Source organism: Hippopotamus amphibius, chromosome 8 (assembly GCF_030028045.1).
Source record: "Hippopotamus amphibius kiboko isolate mHipAmp2 chromosome 8, mHipAmp2.hap2, whole genome shotgun sequence".
Taxonomy (NCBI): Eukaryota; Metazoa; Chordata; class Mammalia; order Artiodactyla; family Hippopotamidae; genus Hippopotamus; species Hippopotamus amphibius.
The window spans coordinates 1,714,529-1,738,340 of record NC_080193.1 but is presented as its reverse complement, the minus strand read 5'-3'; the positions used below and the strand labels follow the sequence as shown (position 1 = coordinate 1,738,340).

The 23,812-nt window shown below is 58.2% G+C and overlaps 1 protein-coding gene and 1 long non-coding RNA gene across 14 annotated transcripts; one reads left to right on the top strand and one right to left on the bottom strand.

The window, feature by feature from the left end:
• Positions 1-2,203: 2,203 nt before the first annotated feature.
• Positions 2,204-21,892, bottom strand: SLC2A11 (solute carrier family 2 member 11). Of its 13 annotated transcripts, none has more exons than XR_009055078.1 (13): positions 21,785-21,874; positions 21,229-21,340; positions 18,275-18,373; positions 15,736-15,896; positions 12,417-12,541; positions 10,718-10,847; positions 10,047-10,195; positions 7,002-7,189; positions 6,756-6,866; positions 6,196-6,297; positions 6,029-6,104; positions 4,459-5,459; positions 2,204-2,242 (listed from the first exon to the last, which is right to left on the bottom strand). XR_009055078.1 is itself a non-coding variant. In XM_057745313.1 (13 exons), the coding sequence occupies exons 2-13, from the start codon at positions 21,268-21,270 to the stop codon at positions 5,259-5,261; spliced, it is 1,512 nt and encodes a 503-aa protein (XP_057601296.1). In that variant the 5' UTR covers positions 21,271-21,340; positions 21,785-21,877; the 3' UTR covers positions 5,113-5,258. The 13 variants fall into 13 exon arrangements, 12 of the variants coding, with proteins under 12 accessions (XP_057601294.1, XP_057601297.1, XP_057601298.1 ...); XM_057745313.1 differs by lacking the exon at positions 2,204-2,242 and adding an exon at positions 5,678-5,805 and having other exon boundaries at positions 5,113-5,459; positions 21,785-21,877; XM_057745311.1 differs by lacking the exon at positions 2,204-2,242 and having other exon boundaries at positions 3,838-5,459.
• Positions 8,196-21,365, top strand: LOC130858591 (uncharacterized). The gene is made up of 3 exons (XR_009055079.1): positions 8,196-9,748; positions 15,229-15,583; positions 21,287-21,365. It is a non-coding gene; the product is annotated as an uncharacterized LOC130858591 (long non-coding RNA).
• Positions 21,893-23,812: the final 1,920 nt, after the last annotated feature.

Here is a 23,812-nt window from a genome sequence, read left to right as displayed (position 1 = left end):
ATGGGCAGGACCCGCGTCACCCACACGGGAAGGGGTGCATGGGGACGCAGGGGGCCTGCTGCCTCCCTGATGCAGGGCTATTGCTGTCCTCTTGCTGCCTCTCCCTGACGTGGACCTGGCCATCGGTCCACGTCCACGGACAGTCCGCCTGCCCACCGGCTCCTATAGCCCCTTTGCCAGCTTCACTCCCCTTGGCATCCCTCCCCCAGGCACGCATGGTTCATCGCTCACAGCAAGAACCCAGCCGGCCCCGAGCCCCTGACCTTCCCCCCACTCACCAGTCCCTGTGCCCTTGTTCGCTGAATGTGGTAAAAGTTGCAGCAAAGACAAGCAAAGGCAACTCCCTCCGCTCCAGTCACAGCAGAAGACCCGGGAGGCCATCATCCCTCTGGCCACACCCCGTACCCAGCCACACCTGAAGGAACAGGATTTTAAGAGGAGTGTCTGCCAGGAGACCACCACGCTGCAAAAGCAGGGCCTAGGCTTGGTGGGGCGCGCGCGGTCACGGCCAGCTCTCCCCAACAGGACGAGACGTGGTTCAGAGAGGGGGATCTGGGCTGAGCCTCTTAAACTCTCTGAGCCTCAGCTGCAAAATTTCAAAATGGGGGAATTCCTTTCCCATAGACGTGTGTGAAGATTTAATGAGATTAAGGACCAGAACAAAGGGCCTGCAAACAGGAGGTGCTCAGTAAATGCTACCTGATCTCCCTGCATTGTCACCAAGTGTCCTGGAGCAGGAAATGGACGAATGGGCCTGACCCTAATGGTGGCACTGGGCAGTGTGGGCGACTGTGCTTTCCCTCCCTGGTGGCCAGGTCCCTTCCTCACCCCATCCCATCAAAGCCGAGGCCAGGCTGCGTCTCCCCCACCTCTCCTGGCATGGCCTCTCCTGTCTGCGGGGTCCTGTCCCTGTCTCTTTGCTCTGCTGAGGGGTTCCCTGGGCAACAAGGATTCCCAATGCCCACCCCACACTCCCAGAGCCCATCTGACCCGGTGGACAGCAAGCGGGACACAGCCCAAGGGCTGGGCCTGGGCTGGGGGCATCTCTGTGGCCCACGCTGGGGACCAGGGCACCAAAGTGTGACCACTGTCGTCCCAGACCTGGGACACAGCCTGACGCCTGCCCTGCTCACAGCCTGTGCACCACGGGATTTTGAGGGACAGATATGTTCTCACTAATCTTCCCCGGGAGCCAGCAGTGGCCACAGTGGCCACTGGTGCCCAGGGGGCGAGCTGGGGAGGCGGGCTGGCAGAGGCAGAGATGGGGCAGGTGGCAGAGAGACGCCGGGAGACCACACAGAGGGCTGACGCCTGACTTCCAGAAAGCTCTGCAGTTACAGGATCCACAGGCTTTCGTTCCCATCCTTCAACACTCCTGCCTCCAAAGGAAGCCCAGCTGGGCCTGTCCTCAGGAAGCCAGCTCCAGGTGACTTCTGCACAAGACCTCTCCTGACCCCGACCCAGAGAGCTCTGGCTCCCCGGAGAACCCACTGCCTGCCACTTCTGCTAAACTGGCGGTTACTGCTTCCTACTGAGAGCCAGATCAATTTTTTATGATACAACAATGGTCAATTTTTTAAAAAAATATTTATTTATTTATTTATTGGCTGCATTGGGTCTTCATTGCTGCGCGCGGGCTTTCTCTAGTTGAGGCGAGCGGGTCTGCTCTTCATTGCGGTGCATGGGCTTCTCATTGCAGTGCCTTCTCCTGTTGCAGAGCACAGGCTCTAGGCACATGGGCTTCAGTAGTTGTGGACACGGGCTCAGTAGTTGTGGCCCACGGGCTTCGCTGCTCCACGGCACGTGGGATCTTCCCAGACCAGGGCACGAACCCGTGTCCCCTGCATTGGCAGGTGGATTCTTAACCACTGCACCACTTAGGAAGTCCCATCAATTGTTTTTTGACCTAGGAGCCACGGTAATCCAATGGGGAAAAGATGGTGTTTTCCACAAATGGTGCTGGCACCCCTGGACATCCATTGAAAGGAAATGAATAAGGGACGTCCCCTGCGGCCCAGTGGCTGGGATGCCGTGCTTTCCCTGCCAAGGGCCTGGTACAATGCCTGGTTGGGGAACTGACATTCCCCAAGCCGTGTAGTGCAGCAAAAAACAAAATTGGATACTGGGAGAAAATCTGGATGACTATGGATTTGGTGATGACTTTTCAGATACAACATGATCCATGAAAGAACTGTTAAGCTGAACTTCCTTCAAATTAAAAATGTCTGCTCTGTGGAAGGCACTGTCAAGAAAATGAAAGGGCAAGGCATAGACTATGAGAAAAACGCTTCAAAAGATACATCTGATCAAAGACTGTTATCCAAAAGATACAAAGAACTCTTAAAACTCAACGATAAGAAAACAAACAACTTGATTTTTAAAACATGGGCCCAATAGGGGCTTCCCTGGTGGTCCAGTGGGTAAGACTCTACATTCCCAAAGCAGGGGGCCTGGGTTCGATCCCTGGTGGGGGAACCAGATACCACATACATGTCTCAAGTAAACATGCCACAAAAAGACCTGGTGCAGCTAAATAAATAAATATTTTGGACTTCCCTGGTGGCACAGTGGGTAAGAATCTGCCTGCCAATGCAGGGGACACAGGTTCGATCCCTACTCCAGGAAGATCCACATGCTAAGGAGCAACTAAGCCCGTGTGCCACAACTATTGAGCCTGTGCTCTAGAGCCCGTGAGCCACAGCCTTTGAGCCTGTGTGCCACAACTACTGAAGCCCACGTGCCTGGAGCCGGTGCTCCGCAACAAGAGAAGCCACTGCAATGAGGAGCCTGCACACCACAATGAAGAGTAGCCCCCCTGCTCGCCACAACTAGAGAAAGCCCGTGTGCAGCATCGAAGACCCAACACAGCCAATAAAGTAAATACATTTATATTAAAAAAAAAAACATTGGATGCTCCCATCCATTTTTAGGCAATAAACATTTTTTTAACAAAATAAAAATAAAATAAACATTTAAAAAAATTAATTAAAAATTAAAAATGGGCCACTTTTTTTTTAGATTTTTTTGATGTAGACCATTTTTAAAGTCTTTACTGAATTTTGTTACAATATTGCTTCTATTTTATGTTTTGGTTTTTTGGCCACGAGGCATGTGGGATCTTAGCTCTCCAACCAGGGATCAAACCCGCACCCTGTGCATTGGAAGACGAAGTCTTAACCGCTGGACCGCCAGGGAAGTCCCTGGGCCAAACACTTTTAACAGACACTCACCAAAGAAGATATATACAGATGGCAAATGAGCATAGGAAAAAAATGTTCCACGTTTGTCATCAGGGAAGTGCAAATTACAACAATAAAATACCACCACACACCTATGAGAATGGCCAAAACCCAGAGCACTGACAACACCAAACGCTGGTGAGGATGTGGAGCTACAGGAACTCTCCCTCAGTGCTGGTGGGAATTAAGACGGTATAGCCGCTCTGGAAGAGAGTTTCGCAGGTTCTTACAAAACTAAACATATTGTTACCCTATGAGCCAGCAATCATGCTCCCTGGTGTTTACCCAAAGGAGGTGAGCCTGTGTGTCCACACAGAACGCTGCGCGTGGATGTGTACAGCAGCTTTATCCACAATTGCCAAAAGCAACCAAGCTCTCCTTCAGTAGGCGGGTACACTGGGATATCCAGACAATGGAATTTTACTCAGTGCAAAAAGAAATGAACTATCAAGCCATGGAAAGACATGGAAGAAACTTAAATGCATACTACTAAGTGAAAGAAGCCAATCTGGAAAGGCTACAGACTATCAGACTATATGATTCCAACTACACAACATTCCAGAGAAAACAAAATTGTAGAGACCGTAAGAAGATCAGTGGCCTCCAGGCGCTGGGCAGGGGCAGGAAAGGGATGACCATCAGGGCAGCGCAAACACTCTGTGTGATACCATAATGGTGAACACGCCATCACACCCTGGTCCAAACCCACGGCACGTGCAACGACAGGATGAACCCTAATGCAGACCGCGGGCTTTGGGTGATGACGTTACAGTGCAGGCTCGCGGGTTGTAAGAGGCGTTCCACTCTGGCGGGGCCTTTGATAACAGGGGAGGCTGTGCACGGAGGGGAGGGGCATACAGGAAATCTCTATACTTCCCTCTCAATTTTGCTATGAAATTAAAACTGCCTTTTTTTCCTTTAAATAGTGGGCAAAAGGCTTGAACAGATTCTTTACAAAAGAAGACACGTGAATGGCGATGTCAGCACACAGAGAGATGCTCCGTGTTACCAGCCACCAGGGAGGTGCCACAGTGAAAGCAGCAGAACCCGTGGCACACTCAGCAGCCTGCAGAGACGGGCCGTGCCCCGTGCTGATGAGAACTCGGAGCAGCCAGGAGTCTCACTGCCGGCGGGCACCTGAAACAGTGTACTCGCTTTGGAAAACAGTTTCTTCTCCAGGTAAACACACATTCATCATTAAACTCGGCAATTCACTTACCCCAAAGAAATGAAGGTGTACGTCTGCACAATGTGCGCGGCAGTGTTCACAGCAGTTTTATTCATCGGGGCCAACAATTAGGAACAGCCCCAAAGTCCACCAGCAGGGAAACGGCTTCACAAGCGATGGTATAGCCATACAGTGGAATACTATTCAGCCACACAAAGGGATGTACGCTAACACACGCAGCAACATACGTGCAGCCAGACACAAATGCACACACATGGTATGAAGTTATATCAAATCCTCTGACAGACACCTGACCTATAGCGACCACAGGCAGGTCCGTGGTTGCCTGGGGCCTGGGCTTGGGTGGGGTATTGGTTGCTAAGGGGCACAAGGGAACTTTGGGGGTGACGGATCATGGTGGTTCACTGGTATATACACCTGTCAAAACTCATCCAATGTGTACTTAATATGGATATACTTTATTGCATGCAAATGAAACCTCAATAAAGTTGATTTTTAACAAATAAGTTCCTCAGAAAATCCTTTCCTGACCACTCCCCCACACAACCCCTGGCATACACACACTTCACGAGCTGTATTTTCTTCCACTGCGTTTCCTCAAGTTTGTAATTGTGTTTTGATTGGTTTCCTGTTCACTGCCTCCAGACAGGGAGCACCGAGAGGTCCCGGGCCCCATCCCTCCAGCTCAGCTCTGACGCTAAGCACCAGGCCTGCACACAGCACGTGCTCAACAAGCGCCCCCCCCAAACAAGGGGATGCAGGCGCTGGGGAATGGTCAAGGGCCCGTGGGAAGAGCGGTGGCCAGCGGAGCGCCAGCCGCACCTGCCGGGCTAGAGCTCTGTGGACTGGATGACCTCCGGGCCCATCCACACGGGGCCCTGGCTCCCCCGGGGGAAGTTGAGTCTGTGCAGTTCCTCTGAGATCTCCACGAAGCTCTTGCCTCTGGTCTCGGGGAGGAAGAAGCCAGTGTAGACGGCCCCACAGACACAGACACACAGGAAAGGCACATAGAGGAAGTTGGATAAGCCCTCCTGTGGGTTAAAAGAGACCCAAGACCTTGTGTGGCCCCTTCAACCCCCACACGGAAGGCCCACCACAGGTCCTGATAAGGGACTCCATCCTCTTGGCTCAGATAAGCCCCATCCCCTTCCGTCTCACACTCCCTGGAGGGAGGCTCCCCCGGGGTTCTCGTGCTGACGGGGACAAAACCTATAGCAGGGCCCCCGGGGGCAGGGCCGGGCAGGCTCACTGCGATGAAGGGGAACGTCAGCCCGACGAGGAAGAGCATGCTCCACATGAGCGCCCCGCAGACCACGCAGGCAGCAGGCCGGGCCATCTGGTCAAACAGCTCGGTGGCCAGGATCCCGGTCACTCCAGCTGGCAGGAGGAGCGGGGACAGGGGGCTACCGGCCAGGGTTCCCCGGCCAGCCTTCCTGCCACCTTTCCCCAGACAGGAAAGCGGGGCCCCTCCAGCTCTCTGCAGCCATTCCCACCCAGAAGCCTGTCCAGGTGGGGGGAGGGCACACCTGCCCACCCTTCACCCCGACATCCAGGCTTGTTCAGCCAGGCCTAAAGGCGGGAGCGCCTTGGGCCCACTCACCAGGGCCGACGCCGAAGCTGAGGATGGAGGCAAAGATGCAGGACATGGCCAGGTAGGGCATCCAGGGGAAGGAGCTCTGCGGCGGAAGGGTGGGGTGAGGGGGGGTGACCCGGGTGCGGGGAGGTCCGGCGGGGCCCAGCCCACCAGCCTCATCGGCACCCAGCTACCTGCAGGCACAGGGCCGCTGTGAACACGCTCCCCCAGCAGGTCATCAGGCCGTACCCCGCCAGCAGCAGCACCCGCCGGCCAACCCTCTCGATCACCACACACTGCAACGGAAAGGCGCCCTCACTGACTCACCGGTGTGGCCGAGGTCCCGGACCCCTTGGTTTGCGGGCCAGCAGGGGGGAGGGGCCTCAAGAGGAAACCGGGGATGAGGGGGGCGGGCACGGGAGCCGTTCAGCGCATTCAGTGGATAAGACGTTATTAATTTCGCAGAGAACCTGGGTCACTCAACCTCACTCATTTTCCTCATCTCAAAATGGTGGTGTGAGTGCAAACAGTCGGTGCTCAGTAAGTGCTTGCTAACTGGTCGCATTTTAACAAAGCGACCTGAAGTGGAAGTGGCTTAGCGCCGGCACCCCGAGGGACAGCACCCCGGGGGCCAGCACCTCGAAGGTAGGCGCCCCCGGAATCAGCATTCCGGAGACCAGCACCCCGAGGGCCAACACCCCAAGGGCCCCCCGCGGGGCTGGGGCGTGGAGGGTCAGCCCGGAGCCGGACTCACGCTGAGCAGCACCGCCAGCAGCTCGCAGCCCCCGGTCCCGATGGCCGCGTACTGGACCTTCTCCGGGGGGATCCTGGCCTGGCTGAACACGACCGCCGCGTAGGTGTACATCTGGGGGGGCAGGGGCCGCTGCGCGCCGGCTCCCGCGCCCCTCCCGCGCCCCTCCCCGCCCCTCCCCCGCCCGCGGCCCCGCCCCATCCCCCGTACCCCGCCCCTCCCCCACCCCCCGCCGGGCGGGCCGCTCACCGCGTCGTTCCCGCACAGCTCCATGGCCCCGCCCAGCACCACCAGGCTGGCCACCTGCCTGCGCAGCGCGCGCTCCCGGAACAGCTCCCACGGGCGCCGCGCGCGCCGGCCGCGGCAGGCGGCGCGCTCCCGCTGCAGCTCGGCCAGCTCCTCCGCCAGGTCCGCGGGGCCGCGCAGCCGCCGCAGCGCTGCGGGGCGGGGGGCGTGCAGAGGCGCTGAGCCCCCCTCGCCGGGCCCTCTGCGGCCCCCGCCGCCAGCGCCCCACGCCCACCGCCTGTCTCCTTCCCGGGCCCCCCCTCGGTCTGACGGGGACGATGGGTTCCCAGCGCCACGGACCGGAACGGGCTTTAGACACGGGGGCTCTGCGAGGGCGTCACACACTGCCGTCCCGTCCCCGCTCCCGGGGTCCACACCCGGGCTTGAGGATTCGGGAGTTGCTCCCACTAACCGGGCGTGTGTACGCCCGCGCCTTGGCGCTGGGCTCCGCCTGTGACTCGCCCCGGCCCTGAGGAACAGGGGGTAGGAGGGCGTGCAGCCTGTTCCAGCCCAGGCTGGAGAGACCTGCTCCTTTCTACTTGGTCTTCTCTCATCATGATAAAAACTTGTGGTGCTGCTGGCCCACTGCTCCCAGGAAAAGGCAGAGACGGCCCAGTTGGGACCGTCCTAGATCGCGGCATCAGTGCCCAAGACGGGCAGAGCCTCCAGCCAGACCCGACCTTCATCAGCCAAGCCCAGAGAACTCAGAGGCGTGAGCTAAGTAACTGCTTCTTTGGTCTGTCGCGGAGGTGCGGTTGTTAGGCAGCAAGAAAAAACTGGCTCAAGACTCCCTGGTGGCGCAGTGGTTAAGAATCCGGCTGCCAACGCAGGGGAGAGGGGTTCAAGCCCTGCTCCAGGAAGATCCCACATGCTAAGGAGCAACAACTGTACCGTGTGCCACAATTACTGAGCCCGCGCTCCAGAGCCTGCGTGCCGCAAATACGGAGGCCCACATGCTGCAACTACTGAAGCCCACGCGCCTAGAGCCCGTGCTCCGCAACAAAAGAGGCCAGGGCAATGAGGAGCCTGTGCACCACAATGAAGAGGAGCCCAGGCTCGTCTCAGCTAGAGAAAGCCTGTGTGCAGCAACGAAGACCCAATGCAGCCAATAAATTAATTAATTAGAAAAGAAAAAAGTGACTAAAAAAAAAAAAAAAAACCCTGGCATGGGAGGAGGTGATGCTGTAACGAGGACCTGTGATGTACGGTGCTGATACAGTGTTGTTTCCAAACGGGGAGGGGGAGGGGAAGGAGGCTGGGAGAATGAGAACCTGTGTGTGCAGGGCAGTAACGTGGGTGCAGGAAACAAAACAGTTCTAATAAACTTCTGGACTTGGGCAAAGAGACCTCCAAGTGTCGAAAGCATGAGCTGGCTGCCTTTTGCTGAGTATTCTAAGCGGATCGTAAGGGAACTGGGCTCAAAAAGACCTTCAGAGGGAACACAATTTAATTAAATTTAACCTATTCCAGAGCTTGCTAGGGTAGTAAGATAAAAAGAAAAATCTGTTTCTCATCTCCAGCTTCTCCAGCTAGCGGAGTCCTAAGTTAAGTTACAGCCTGAGAGCAAAGACTAAATCCAGAGCACAGCCAGTGAGCCCTGGCCTGAGGGTAAAGAGCAAATCAAGGGTAAGGCATACTGCAGTGCCTCAGACCATCCTGGCTGGAAGAAGGGGCATTATAGAGGCTTAAGGGTATTGGTCCACAGCAGCTGGACATACCCCCAATTCCAGTAATTAGGTTGCAAGAGAGAGGCGTGTCTCAAAAAGAATTGTGGGTGTGGCTTTTTGGCACATAAATCAAATGCACAGAAAATTCACATCGTTTTTGGAGAGAGTTGTATTGACAGAAGCTCTGCCAGCCTGGATGAAAAGACACCAAGACAGTTTGAAATGTAAAGACTTCTGTGCCCCCATTTGCTATAGGTACATTTTCCAGTGCTCTCTTCAAGGGAAGGTGACAGAAGACGAAGGACGTCTCCGTGGCCTGGGGAGCCCCCCCCCAGCGGGCAGAGCCCGGGCTTCATGCAGGAGCACGTCCCACCTCAGGGCAGGGGAACCTGGCAGCGTTTTCCAGGGAGCACTCAGCACAGCTAGGAGTCGGCAGCTGCTTTCTACCTCCCTGCCGCCTCTTTTTAGAGAACCTTTTTGTCACCCGTGTCTGCTGAGTGCGAGCGAGGCAGACGATGGTGTTTATGCCCTAGGCCTCGGGATCAAAAAAGGCCATATAGACTTGACTGGCTCTTAAGATCCTAGACTTCAAGCCCGATGCCATGACTGGGTGAGCCTTTGGGGCGGGCGGTTTCTGGACGGCACTGAGCGTGTTCCTGCACGGGGGAGGGACATGAATAATTCCTGTGGCCACCAGGGCAAGCTGGGGAGAACACGCTGGTGCGCCCTTTGCTCCCTGCCACGTGAGTGGAGACGCCATGGATTCTCCCATCTCTGGGCTTTGGCTTCCGCGGCGTGACCCTCCTTGGCTAATGGGACGTTACCGGGCAGGAGGGGACCAGAGGTTTGCAAAGTCCTTGTGCAGTTGGATCTGCCTTCCTGCACCTCTGCCGCCACCATGATAACAACACTCCTGGGCTCATCCGTCAGTGTCAGGAGCGAGAGGAGCAGCGTGTGCAGCGGAGCTGACCTGCTCCAGCCCAGCCCAGTCTCGACCGGCCAGCCGGATAAGCCCATCGGCCCAGCGGGCACTGGGCCCTTGAGGTATTACTCAGTGTTTCATCATCTTGCATGTCGGGCGGGGGTGGGGGGCACTCCTTCTCCGCACCACCCTGGGGTTCCCGGATGTCAGGGCTGGATCTGCTCCATCCCACTGCCCTGGCGCTTAGGACAGCCCCTCGACAGAGAGATCCGAAGGGATGGATGGATCATGAAATTGAGGCACAAAGAGAGGAAGAGTTTTTCCTGAATAAATGCGATCCAAGAAATGAGGACCCACATGCTCTGGCCAGATGTGCCCCATGGTCAAGGGTGGTCTGGGGGCCCAAGGTCAGGGACTCACCTGCCAGACAGGCCTCGGAGTCTCCACGGTCAATGAAGAGGAAGCGCGGGCTCTCGGGGAGCAGGGGCAGGGAGGCCAGCTGCAGCACCCCGGGTACCAGGCAGCTGGCCAGAAGCAGGGGCCAGTCCTGCGGGCCACCCAGGAGCTCCCTGGGGAGACAGAGGAGAGGCTGGGCCGGATGCCTGCTTGCCAGAGCCTGTCCCCGACCCACCCCCCCGAGGGCAGAGGGTGGGCATGCCCTGTGCCTCTTCCTAACTGGCTCTGGGTCTGGACACCCAGATAGGGACCCACCATAGGACAGGGTTGTGGCCCCACCTCATCCCTGGCAAGTCCTCTCCCCAGGGCTCTTCCCAGGGCACCGAGCTCTGCCCTCGCCTCTCTTTTCTGGGATGAACAGGACACGCTCCCTTTGAACGCCCAAACCTGCACCCTCTCTTCTGTCCAGACCTGTCTCTGCTCCCTGATCCGGAGAGGCAGGAAGAGGGTCACTCACACCGAGTGTGGCTGACTGACACCACACTGGCCAGATGCACGTGGACAGGATTTCAACGCCTTCATACAAGGAAGCAATGCCTTAGTCCACTTGGTGGGAGTATAGGAGAAATTTAGGCGAAGAAGGGCTTTCCCAGGCACCCCTCTAACCACTCAGTGCAGGTGGGGGCAGCACTTACCTGAGGCCGACCACCTGCCCCATCAGGATCCCCAGGGCGGTGAAGATGGCTGAGGTCATGGCCACAGCCCCGCGGAGCTCCTTGGGGGCGCTCTCCCCCAGGTACATGGGCTGCACGTTCATGCTCACACCTGCACACGTGCACAGCCACCGTCAGCCACAGGCTGGACGCCCACGATGTCTGGGCCCGCCTCCCCCCACCCCCCTGCCTTGGCACCACCAGCTCCTCATCTACAGGCACCGGGTGCTGCTTCCTCAGCCCAAGCACTCTGAGGGCTTCCTCCCCACCTGCTATAGGCCCAGCAGGACTCCAGTTGAGCCCCTGGACTTCTGAGAGGGAAGTCCCTGTCACCGGGAGGAGTGGGGGGGGGGGCTCAGGGGGAGGTGACGCCCACCAGCTGCCCCAGCTCTCACCTCGCACGCACGTCAACGACCACTGCACGTTCTCCCTCATCTTGGCTTCCCCAGGGAGGCACCTGGGACCCAGCAGCCAGTGGGAACATGGAACTGGACGGCAGCCCCACTGCCCGCCCCAGAGGGTGACAGCTGGTAAAGGCGAGGGGGCCACAGTCCTGGGGCGCCATCCACCAGGGAGCACGGCAGGGAGTGCTCCTCCGTCCCCTCCCTCACCCGGCATCAGGAAACAGCCCTCGACAAGGCCCTGCCGCTTTCGGAGCACTGGGTGGGAGAGCCGGGAGGAAGGCGGGTGCACTGATTGCCAGACGCTCTCAGAGGCGCCCCCGCTCTTCCTACAGACACTCGGGGGGGGTTCCTCCTGTACCAGGTACTCGGGCACGAAGACAATGTCCGCCCTGGTCCCTCCTCCCTGCAGTGTGCGCTGTGCTAGGTGATTCACCTCTAATAAGCAGACTGTGGCAAAACCGATGGGTATGACCTCTGAGATCAGGCCATGAAACGCCCCGGGACTTCCTCCTCGCGTGCACACACGTGGGCTCTCTCTCCCTCATCACCTCCTCTGGGGGACGCCCGCCGCCAGGCTGTGAGGACGCTCCAGCAGCCCTACAGGGGGGCCCGCCCGCCGAGGAGCCCGGGCCTCCTGCAAACAGCACACAAGGCTGCCGTCCCGGAAGCAGGTCCTCCAGCCCCAGCCACACCTCGGGTGCCCGCAGCCCCGCCTGACAGCTTGACGGCAACCTCCTGAGAGGCCCCACGACAGGACCGCCCAGCTGAGACCCCCCCGGCTCCCGACTCATGGAATCTGGGAGTGAGTAAACGCTGCTGGTGCTCAGCCACTGAGCCATCCAGTGCTTTGTGTCACAGGAAGAGATAACGAACTAATAAAGACAGCAGGCGTGAGCAGCAGGGAGTCCAGGCTCCGTCCCACGGCAAGCCCCAGAGCCGGGGGGTGGGCCTCACAGAGGGAAGCTCAGAGAGCTCGTCCTCCATGCCTCTGCCCCTGGACTGCCAGGGCGCCTCCAGCTTAGAGGACTTCTGTTGGTGCAGGTTCGGGGATGTCCGACCTCCCGCCCCCGGACAACGTTTCCATTTTTCTAGATCCACTTAAATATCTAGTTATAGGAGCCTGTTAAGATAAATCATACATAATCATTCCGCCAAAAAAAAAAAATGGTGGGCGTGAATGGAAAACGAATCAGTGAATGGAGAGAACAGAGGAGAGGCAGCAGAGCGTGGGGACAGAGGCAGGAGGGGCCCCCCGGCCCCCGCCCCCCGCACGGTACCTGCGCTGACGCCCACGAGCAGCCGGCCCAGCATGACCATCTCAAAGGAGCCTGCTCTGCGGCTGAAGGCGAACAGCGGCGCGGCAGCCACCACGAAGACGTCACTCGCCAGCAGGGACTTCTTCCTTGGGGGAGCAGAACACGGGCGAGAGAGGCTTGGGTGCAGTCCTGAGGACACCCCGGGGGACCCTTCTCTGCAGCTGCAGCCGGTCCTGATGGCACCTGCGTGCGCACGCGGGGACTGAGTCAGGAGCGTAAGCTCCACGGACGGACGTGACGCTGGCCGCCGTGGCTGGGGTCACGGGTGGGATGCCCCCAGGGGCCCACTCCCACTCCCTCCCCCAGAACACCCCAAGTAACTCTCCTTTCTGCCTCCACCACGGCTTGAGCTGACAGAGCTCGTATTTTATGCCTTTATCCCTACAGATTGAGCACTGCTCTTCTCAAACTCCTCTGCAACGTGAAGGGCCTCATATCAGATTTCTCAACTCAAGGAAACCCTGGGGAGGAAGAACAGGGCCTCTCGCAGTGAGGGAGGGGACACCTGGGGAGCTGAGTCCCCTCCCCTTTCCTCCGTGCATTACAGAGTCACACCCAGGAGAGGCCACAGGAGACCACGGGGCTCATGTACTGAGAGGGAAACGAGCCAGAGGAGGCTGCCGGCTGCTCACACCAACAGCACGGGGGTGAAAACTGGGCCAAAAGCTCAGGTCGCCTGGCCTAGAGAACAAGCCTACCCAGCGGCAACTCCAGTTGTGACTTACAAGCCACGTGTGGCTTCCCCACGGGTGTAAATTCATGCAGCACTTCCAGGACTTCCCTGACGGTCCAGTGGTTAAGGCGCCACACTTCCACTGCAGGGGACACGGGTTCCATCCCTGGTTGGGGAAGTTCTGCACGCTGCACAGTGCGGGCAAAAAACAAACCCAAACAAAGCAGTACTTCCATTGCAGCTGTTTATCTGGTGAATGCATTTTGCTGCATTTCAATACACAGAGGACGGCAGAAATACTTCGCTTCCGCCAGACAGGGACAGTACTGCACTGTCACCAACCTCCTTAGGGACAAGGCAGCCCTCTGGCTCTGGGCCACACCTGCTCCGCGGGGAGCTGCCCGCCCCGGGCGTCCTGCTGACCTGCTGTGTTGATGACTTCATGCTGAAAGGACCTGAAGCAGAGAAAGTGGCAAGTGCGCCCGACGTTGTGGCCGCACACAAGCATGCGAGCGCAGGAGCTTCCGCACCAGCAGAGGTCCTGAGGTCTGAGGGCACGTTTCCTGCAAAGTGCAGGACGGCTCGCTGCCCTTCCTCTAAGAAGGATGCACCAGTCTTAGACGGCTTCTTTGCACTTTGGAGGCGGCCCGTCCCACAGTGACCATCGTGATCTGACAGCTACCCTGGCGGATGTGCAGACCTGGAAGCTGTGAGTGGAGTATCCCCTGGTGAGTCCAAACCAGCTGCCACACACTCTGCCCCTTGACCCTCGAGACCTGCAGACTGTGGTGCCCCAAGTGTCTCCAAGGAGAATCACAACGCGAGACCTGGGATTTTGCAGTAAAGCCACTACTTCTGTGAATTCGTATCCTCTTAATCAGAAATAACTCCTGGCTGGTCTTTAGGTCCTAGTAGAGCATAAACACCAGACTGGGGTGTTTGGCTATTGCTTTAGCCAACTGAGTCCTGGTTCTCTGTTACTTGCAGTTGATAGTTCTGCTAAATACACAAACGTGATATCTGCAATTTTGCTTCCAACAAAGGAGGTTACATCAGTGAAAGCGGAAGGATGGGTGCTCACGGAAGCCAGTATCGCATTACGAACCCCATCATCCAGAAGCAGACGACCTCCAAGGCTAATAAGCTGTTGAAGGACCCACAGCATCAGGACGGCCATGCCCACTCAAGCGTGAAGATGGGGGTCGCCCCGACGGGCAGACTGCCTGCAGCCATGGAAGTGCTGACCCAAGACAGGAGTGCAAAACCAGAAGATGGGTGTCACCAAGGCAGGCGACAGTGTGACCAGCTCCAAAACCCAGGAGCAGACCTGTGTTTCCAGGCTCTGGGTCTTACCTTTAAACTAACTTCACCCACTAGTTTCCTTTTCCTTGATTAGTTTTTCTCTATTCTTTCTTCTTCTTTCCTTTTCCCATGAGGCGTCTTTTTTTTAAAATAAATTTATTTATTTATTTATTTATTGGCTGTGTTGGGTCTTTGTTGCTGCCTGCAGGCTTTCTCTAGTTGCAGTGAGTGGGGGCTCCTCATTGCGGTGGCTTCTCTTGTTGCAGAGGATGGGCTCTAGGCGCGTGGGCTTCAGTAATTGCGGCACGTGGGCTCAATAGTTGTGGCTCGGGGGCTCTAGAGCACAGGCTCAGTAGTTGCGGTACACGGGCTTAGCTGCTCCATGGCATGTGGGATCTCCCCGGACCAGGTCTCGAACTCATGTCCCCTGCAATGACAGGCAGATTCCTAACCACTGCACCACCAGGGAAGTCCACCATGAGGTGTCTTGAAGGCAGTCACATTTACCATTAAGTTTGCAGATGGCAGAATATTAAGAGGTTAATTGCAGGGCTGGCAGATTGACTGTCACATGGAAACCCTGCACGCGAGGAGGACACCTCCATTGTGGCAGCCCAGGCCACTGTGACGAGACAGTGCCCTGAGCGGTCTCAGGAAGGGGCGACCTGAGTCACGTAAGGAGGGGCAGGTGGGGAGCTGAATACGTGGGCAAAAGGCGCTGACACGTGCAGGGTGGCCAGCCAAGGGGACACCGTTTGCTTTTCTGCTCAGCCTTGTTTCTCTCCCGCTGTCTCACAGGTGTAGACAAGGTGGCCCGACAACAACCCGTCTTCCTGGATTCTGAGCTCGAGCGAAGATGCTGGAGTTGGAATGAGGCTGGAGCGGATGCGCTGAAGGCACCTCCAGGAGGAAATCCAGGCTCGGGCGGCCTGGGATCCTGCCCTCCCCAGGCCTGGCTTTTGACCACTTCCCTTCGTCCTATGAGTATCTTTTGCGTTATCACAGTTTTCCATTCAGTCAGTCAGAGTTTGTCTCTCTTGTTTGCGACCTAAGAACTGCGTCATTTGGCTACAAAGGAGGACACTGGGGAGAGGACGCCTGTCCACGGTCAGACAGCGCGGGGCTCTTCCCTCTGCCACATCCGCTGGGAAACGTGAGTCTCCCCGTGAAACTCCAGGCAGAGCGGAGGCCGGTGAGGAGCAGACCTGCGCCTGGGTCTGCCGGGCACCCTGCCCACACCCTTCAGCCCACAGACGGGGGTGTCCCTTGTTGAAGGGCATTCAGGGGCCCACGGGAAGCGCTTACCTTCCCAGCTTGACGGCCAAGGGCCCAGCCAGCAGCGCTCCCAGGAGGCCCCCCAGGGGGTACAGAGACACAATAAGGGACCACACGAGCAGGACCAGGTGGTCGGGCAGCGGCCGGCCAGTCCGCATCTGCCACGTCTCATTGGTAAATTCCTGAATGTGCTGTGGACAGAGGTGCCCGTCAGCCCCCCTGGGTGGGGGTGCCCCACAACAGGCCTTCTCCTCGCGGGCCCTGCCTCTGCCGACGGGCAAGTCTCCCCAGCAAGCTGACTCCCTGCCGGGCGAGATACAACTCCCACGAGCGCAGGGCACGGGGCCATCTCCTTCAATCGGTGTCTCCTGGAGCTCAGAGCAGGCCAGTGTCGAAGTGCCCCTCTGAGTCCACTATCAGCCCCCCTCCCCCACTTTTGGCCCAGGGAGCCACCTGCCTGGGCCACATCAGCAGGCTCCCTTGCCGACCAGCTTTCTCATGGACTTGGCCATCAGTGAGCACCAGCAGGGCATGAGAGGATGCAAGAGAGGTGTTTGTCCCCAGGGCTCCTTCCCTGGGGGGCACCTCAGGAAGGCTGCAATGCCTGACCAAGAGACCCAGATACCCTCCCCTTGGTCAGAGATGAATGTCAGTGTCTGGCTGGTCTTAGGCCTCCCAACAGGACATGAGGGAGGCTGTGAGGAGGGCCAGTGGGTGGAGGTGTGAGGCCAGCCCTCCTGTGCCCAGGCCAGCTCAGGGTAATGGCTATTAGCCTGGTGCCCGCCACGTCCCTCTGGGGGAAGGACCCGTCTGGGAGAGCTGGGACCAGGACCAGCCTCCCCTGACCTTGACTGGAATGCCTCAAGGGTGCCATTCAAGGGGAAAGGGAGAGCCTCTGAAGCCAAAGTAAGTCCCATTTGGAGGAGCTAGTGGTGGCCCACGAGAGGCAAGGCCTGAGAACGTCCTGCTGCGGGCAGATCCTCTCCAGCCTGCAAGTTTGCACCGAAGTGCAAACTCACATGCTTGTTGAATAAACAAATAAAAAAGCAAATGCGGGGACTTCCCTGGTCGTCCCATGCTTAAGACTCTGCGCTCCCAATGCATGGGGCCCAGGTTCGATCCCTGGTCGGGGAACTAGATGCCACGTGCATGCTGCAACTAAGATGTCCGCATGCAGCCAAGAACATCCCGCATGCACAGTGAAGGTCTGGCACAGCCAAAATAAATAATAAATAAATAATTTTTTAAAGTGCTTTAAATCATTTAAAGCACTTTAAAAAAAAAAACCCCAAACCCCTTCATTCCATAGTTCTTTTAAGGAACTGGGCAGCTATAGCTGTTTCTGCCCAGAACATGCCCCTGCCCTCTGCTTCTGCTAAGAGCTAACATACCTCCCTTTGAGGGAAGTTCTTTCCCCTTGTCAGTTCCAGCCCTTATAGTTGGTCACCTGACCCAGACCTAGCCAATCAGAGTGCTCCACCCTCCTGACCACATGACTGGTCTAGTGGGCATGTGATCCAAACCAGCCAATCAAACTCTTCCCCAGCCTTTCTGGGGGAACTAACAGGGAGGGCTTTTCTGGGGGGTTCCCAGTCCAGGACAGGAAGCGAGTCTGCTGACAGCTGCTCTGTTGTCACTGGGTGGAGGATGAGGCCCCTCAGGGACAGGAGAGTGCCAGTTCCGTCCTGGGACCTGTCTCCTGCAGCCCACCTCCTTCCCAGCTCTGTGAGAGGACACTTGCCCTTCTCAGTTAGGTGGGTTAGATCGAGGTAGCATCTCTCAGTGGGGCTGAGAGATTCATCCTTTCCACAGGCACTAACTGAACATGGGCACAGGCCAGGCCAGAGGCAGGTGCTGGGGACGCAACGATGACTCGGACACTGAGAGGAGGCCAGCCAGCAGGCTGAGACCAAGGGCTGGGGAGGGAGGGTGACGCCAGCCGGGGGGGTGCTGAAGGAAGATTTCAAGGAGGTGATGGCATTTGGGTGGCTCTTGAGGGGCTTCCCATCAGAGGGAGGCTTCAAGGGAGGGCTGGGTGCATTTGGAGACCTGTGTTTACCCTGCTTTGGTGGTGCACTTGGGGGAATGAAGGTGGGAGACAGGTGGGCAGGTTCTGATCCCAGGAGGCCTAAGACTTCAAGTGGATGAGTCTGTCCTTATTCCTGTTGACACTGGGGAACCACAGAATGTTTCTGGGCAAGGGAGTGGTTTGGTCAAACCTGAGAAGATCTATAAGGGGAGAGGCTGCAGGCAGGGAGGCCAGTGAACCGGGCAGGAGAGACGGGGTTTAAACTGGGATTAGGGAAGAGACCCAAGGAGAAATGGTTGGAAGCCAGAGGCAGTTAGAAAGGACTTGGTGTCTGAGAGGGAGGGCAGAGTCAGGGAGGACCCCAGTCACTGGGTGGACAGGGGAGTCATCTGCTGACACCAGGGACTCAGGAGGACTTGCGAGTTTCAGCGGAAGATGCAGAGCTGGGTTTGAACCTGCAGGACCTGTGGGACATCCCAGCGGAGGTGGACACGTGGGAGAAAGCACCACCGAGGGGATGCTGGCACGGAGGGTACGTACCAAGGTCGGGGCATTGATGATGGAGAGGTTGTAGCCAAACTGAAAAGTCCCACCAATGCCAGCCGCACAGATGGTCAGGAGCAGGACTCTGCCCTGAATCTGAGGAGAGAGGAGAGGGCAGAGGGACTGATCACAGCCTCCACCAATCCCAGCACTGCAGTCCATCTGAAGCAGGCCATGACGTCTCCGCTTTGTAGATGAAGACACTGAGGCAGAGAGGAGTGGCCTAGGTCACACAACTGGCGGGTAGCGAGGCACCCACAGCCTCTGCTCTGAGTCCAGCATTTTCCTGAGAGGTGCAGCCATTCCCAGCCCTCCCTGCCAGGCTGCCCCTGGGCACGTCTGCTGCAGCTCAAGGGACAACGCCCTGAGCTGGGGCCCCAGGGCAGTAAAGCTCCGTCTCGGACAGGACAGGAGCCCCTGAGCCACCAGGACTCACCCCAGTGAAACTCTCCACAGTGTGGCTGGGCCTCCCTTCTCTTCCCTGCCAGCCTCTTCTGCCAGGAGGCTAAGAGGCGGGGCCCCGTGGACCTACATGTGTGGGGACCTGGGGCGCATATGGAGCGGCAGAGAGCAGCCTGGGTCCCAGCGCCGGCTCTGCCCTCCTGCTCTTGTCTTCTCTGAGTGGCTTCCTCACCGGTCCTGCAGATGGTGACGGCTGCCTCCAGGCTGGGGGACGGCCAGTGCACACGTGTACCACACACACTCGGTACAGCAAGGGCAGGTTTTTGTTTTTTTGGGTTTTTTAAATAAATAAATTTATTTATTTATTTATTTATTTATTTATTTATTTATTGGCTGTGTTGGGTCTTCGGTTGCTGTGTGTGGACTTTCTCTTAGTTGTGGCGAGCAGGGACTCCTCATTGTGGTGGCCTCTCTTGCTGTGGAGCACGGGCTCTAGGCGTGTGGGCTTCAGTAGTTGTGGCACACAGGCTCATAGTTGTGGCGCACGGGCTTAGCCGCTCCAAGGCATGTGGGATCTTCCTGGAGCAGGGATAGAACCCGAGTCCCCTGCATTGGCAGGCGGATTCTTAACCACTGCGCCGCCAGGGAATCCTGGACAGTTTTTCACCATCACGCAGCACCCTTAGAGATGGAGGGAGAACTCCCCACGGCACCCAGCCAAGAGGCTCAGTGCCCTGATGCCCTGCCGTTAGGTTGGGATTTTTTTTTTAGGGATTCACAATCGTATTTACGTCTCCTCCTGTAATTTTTAATTACAAAATAACATGCTTGTTAAATTTTTTGAAAATTCAGTATATGCTGACAGTTCTCCACTCTCCCAAAGAGCAGTGAACTGCTTCCCTCAGATATTTTGTGAGAAATTCAGTGTTTAACTGTACAAAAAGCAGATTGTTTATCTTTTCCCAGCAACCCTATCCTACCTTTCTTGTTCTGACAAATTGTCCCTCAAATATAAAGAACTGTGTCAGATGTATATATTTTTAATACTTAAATACAAGTTTCATGGCAGAAGGATGTTTGGCTGAGGGCTTCCTGAAGAATTTCCAGAACCTGAAGACTACTTACTCATTCATCAGATACCAAGTGTCTGTGGCAGCCGGGAACTGAGCTGGCAGGGAGATGGGGGTGGAGGCGGGGGAAGAGACCTGCTTTCAGGGTATGGTGAGAATCTGACCTGGAGGCGGGGAAGCAGAGGAAGAGGCTCCGGGGGCAGGATTCTCCAAAGATCTTGCCACAGGTCTGCAGGCAGGTCTATGACAGGCACTCTGGCTGCCTACAAGGTCTAAGTAACTCCCTCCCAAGCCTGAGGCCACGTAACTCCCTCCCCCATAGGGGGAGGCCAGCTGAGGACCCAGCAGTCCCGGCTCGCTGGAGTCACGTGGAAGCTCCCTGCTGGGCTGCCTGGAGGTGAGAGAGCCACTAGGAGTGCAGCTCTGCAGGAAACACCGGGTCTGGCAGTGCCTGATGAGAACCGAGCCCATGTGGCAGCGGTGCTGGCAGGGCTCCAAGACAGCATAAATTACTTAATTCCGTGAGATCGTTCATGGAAACTGCCTAGCCCTGTGACTAGTCATGAAAAGCATTCAGACATTAGCTATGGTGGTGATGATTAATCCAACGAATAAGATTTCTTGACTCCCTACTGTGGGCAGTAAATCTGTGGTTCTAGGCGCTGGGGATGTAGCGGTGAACAGAAGGGCGGTCCGCGACCCTTCTGGCGGGGGAAGACAGGCAGTAGCAAATGATCAAGGAAAATATATAGCATTTTTCAGCTGGTGCGACGGAGACAGAAAGCAGGGGAAGGTGCGGGGGTGAGCGGGGGTGGTCTGGAGAGGGTGGTCAGGGAATGCTCCCTGGAAAGGGGGCTTCCGCACAAAGACTCTAAGGAGGGGAGGGGAGGGGAGGCACCATGCAGGGGTGTGACGGAAACCCGGAGGTGGGGCGGTGGGCGGTGTGGGCCCGCTCTCCCCGCGGTCCCGCGCCCTCGGTGAAGCGGGACGTGAGCACCGAGTTCGGAGGAAGCGTGGAGAGACGAAGGTTGGGGACAGAAGCGAAGGTGGGAAACAGGTCCCAGACGGGACGGGGAGGCCAGGACTGCGGCGCCCAGGGGTGGCTGCTCCTGCAGGCGCGCCCGGCCCGCGCGAGGGGCGCCCGAGGGATGCCCTCCCAGCCTTGCGCGCGCGCACCTGCTCTTCCCCGCGTGTCTGGGCCGAGCACCCAGCTCCCCTGTGCCAAAGAGGACCACATAGTGCTGTGCACGGGACGCGCCCGCCGGTCCCCACCCGCTGGTGCGAGCAGCCCGGGGCCGCAGGTGCGGGAACTTGGAGTCTTGCCGAGAGCGGCTCCGCGCGGAAGGGGGAGGCGCATGCGCAATGGGCGTTTGCCGAGGCGCGCGCAGAGCGTACCTGAGCCAGACCACGCGGCCGGGACAAGTGCGCAGGCGCACGGGGCGTAAAGGGGTAGGGGCCGGGGTCGCGCGAGTGGGTCACCTGGGTCCGAGGCTGCAAAGGGCGCTCGTGCTCATCCTCCATCCCTCCCTTTCTGTAGCTCTGCGGCTGAAAAGCCACTGGCTCCTTACTCGGCCGAGCCCGCGGCTCATCTCTGCAGACGGGAAGGGAGCTCAGGTCCGAAGTCGCCCCGGCCTGGCGCCTGCATCCGTCCCCGCAGGGCTTGGCCTGCAGCTCTGATCGGCGCAGGCAGTCCCGGCCCTGGCCCCTCGGCCCCTCGGCCCCTCCCCCGCTGCCGCCTCCGGAGTGATTCTCAGCCGGTCCCGGCCGCGCCTACGCCTTAGACCGCCGCCGCCCCCCCTTCCGGCCCCTCTGCCTGGCCTCCTCTCACCCCCACCTGGCGCCCCTGCCCGCCACCGGGGTCCGGGAGGCCCCTGTCCCCGGCGGGCCCCCGCCCCTGCGAGGTCCCTGTCCCCGGGCACTCTGCGGGTCGAGCCCTGGATTCTGCACAGACATCTCCACCCTCCTCCTGCGCAGGTGTCCCCGCCCTTTCCCCCGGAGAAGGGACAGGATTAGCAGTGACGAAAGGCAGACCCACCAGTCTCGGGAGCGCTCTCATCTGTCCGTCTTGGCAGAGCCAGTGACTTGGAAAGCGGAAGGGAGAACGGATCTCAGATTGCAGCCGGAGGAGCCAATGCGTGAGAGGCCGGCCCGGTCTACGCGTCAAGATCAGTCCAGCCCAGTGGACCTTGTGAGGTGAGGAATCACCGGGTCCATTGGGCCGGATTAATCTTTTATTTCTCAGGGCTTCTCAGGTCCTGCAGGAATCCAGGAGTTGGATTAAGGCCGAACCGAAACCAGACTTGCCAGAGATGCTATTGTGGTCACAGAAACATAGACCTGAAAGTGACCCTAGGAAGTCACCTGAGCAAAGACTGTGACAGGACATACACCAGAAGGAATACTGCAGTATCTCTATTGCTCCTGCTTGGTTGCTGTTTTATTTTTGCTGCTCTGAACTTTAAATGTTTCTAAAAAACATCATGTCTCAAATATATTAGCAAACTCTGGGAATTAAAAAGAAAACTAAGAACATCTATTTTAAAAGATGTAGCACACTCGGGACTTCCCAGGTGGCGCAGTGGTGAAGAATCCGCCTGCCAGTGCGGGGGACATGGGTTGATCTTCCCCGATACCATATGCAGCAGAGCAACTAAGCCCCAGCGCCACAACTACTGAGCCTGCGCTCTAGAGCCGAAGAGCCACAACTACTGAGCCCACGCACGTAGAGCCCATGCTCCACAACAAGAGAAGCCACCACAGTGAGAAGCCCCCGCTCGCAGCGACTAGAGGGAGCCCGTGTGCAGCAAGGAAGACCCAACACAGCCAATAAATAAATACATTTATTTTAAAAATTAAATAAAAAACATGCATTTTAAAGGAAAAATATCAATACAATCAATAGAATATTAGCAGTTGCTAAGTGCACGCCTTTCTGCATTTATTGAGATGACCCACACTGCAGTGATAACACCCGCTCCGCTCCTCGCTGCCCCGCGCCCGCGCCCCTGACACCTCCCTGGAGTCAGCCCTCCAATGCGTGGGCTCCCCAGCCACTAATTATTACCTTTAAGCAAGAAAGCTTGAGGTTTCTCTTCGGCAAACATTAACCGGGAGTTTAACCTCGAGTATGTGAAAGCCAAGGTCATGCGTGTTCATGGCTGCCAGGTGCTGATGGCTAATAATCTCCTCAACAGCCCGCACGGGGGGTTGGCTTCAGCCTCCTCTGCTGCCCGTGAGAGGCGGAGCCTGTGCCGGCCGCACCCTGCAGCCCTCCTGGAAGCCGGGCCTGGGCCCGTCGAGTCTCTAAGTCGGGCGCAGACCCTGCGGGATGCGCGCGCCAAACCACGCCCGAGTGCGGGGAGCGCGGAAAGACCCCCACCTCCGCGCGCCGACTCCTCCCGCGCGGGGCTTCCGGCGCGAATTCCCACCCAGTCGCGGTGTCCCGGGTGAGAGGGCTGCGGTGGGGCCAGGGGAGGAGGGGTGGCCTGCCCACGGCCACCAGCGCCCAGGACCTCGGGGGCGGGGGCCCGCGTGGGTGGTGACGCGCCTCCCCGCCCCACGCTCCCTCCTACCCCCCCCCCAGCCTCTCACTCTGCAGGCGGGGAAACTGAGGCCCAGAGAGGACGGAGAGGGAGGCGCAGGGGGAGGCAGGGGTCAGCGCGGCTCGCACCCAAGGTCATCGAGACCGCAGAGCTGGCGGGGGGGGGGTCCACCGGGTCCGCGCCCCGTCGACCCGCCCCCGCCCCAGAAGATGCCTCCACTGTTGCCCGGGACCGGGGACCTCCCCTGGGATTCGGCCTGCAGGCCCCCGGGGACCCCATTCGGCGCCCCCGGGCCGCCCCCTCGAGGTCCCGGGGACCCGCCCGCGCGGCCGAGACCAGCTCCGGCCGCGAGGGGGCGACGCAGCCCGCGCCTCGGAGTCGGCGCCGCGGGTCGCCGGGCCTCCCGGGCCCTCGAGGCGGCAGCGCAACAGAGGCCTGAGCCCGGCCTCGCCAGCTGCGGGCTCCCCGGGCGCCGGGCCCAGGCGTCCCCTGCGCCCCGCGCCCCGGAGGACGTCGCTTCC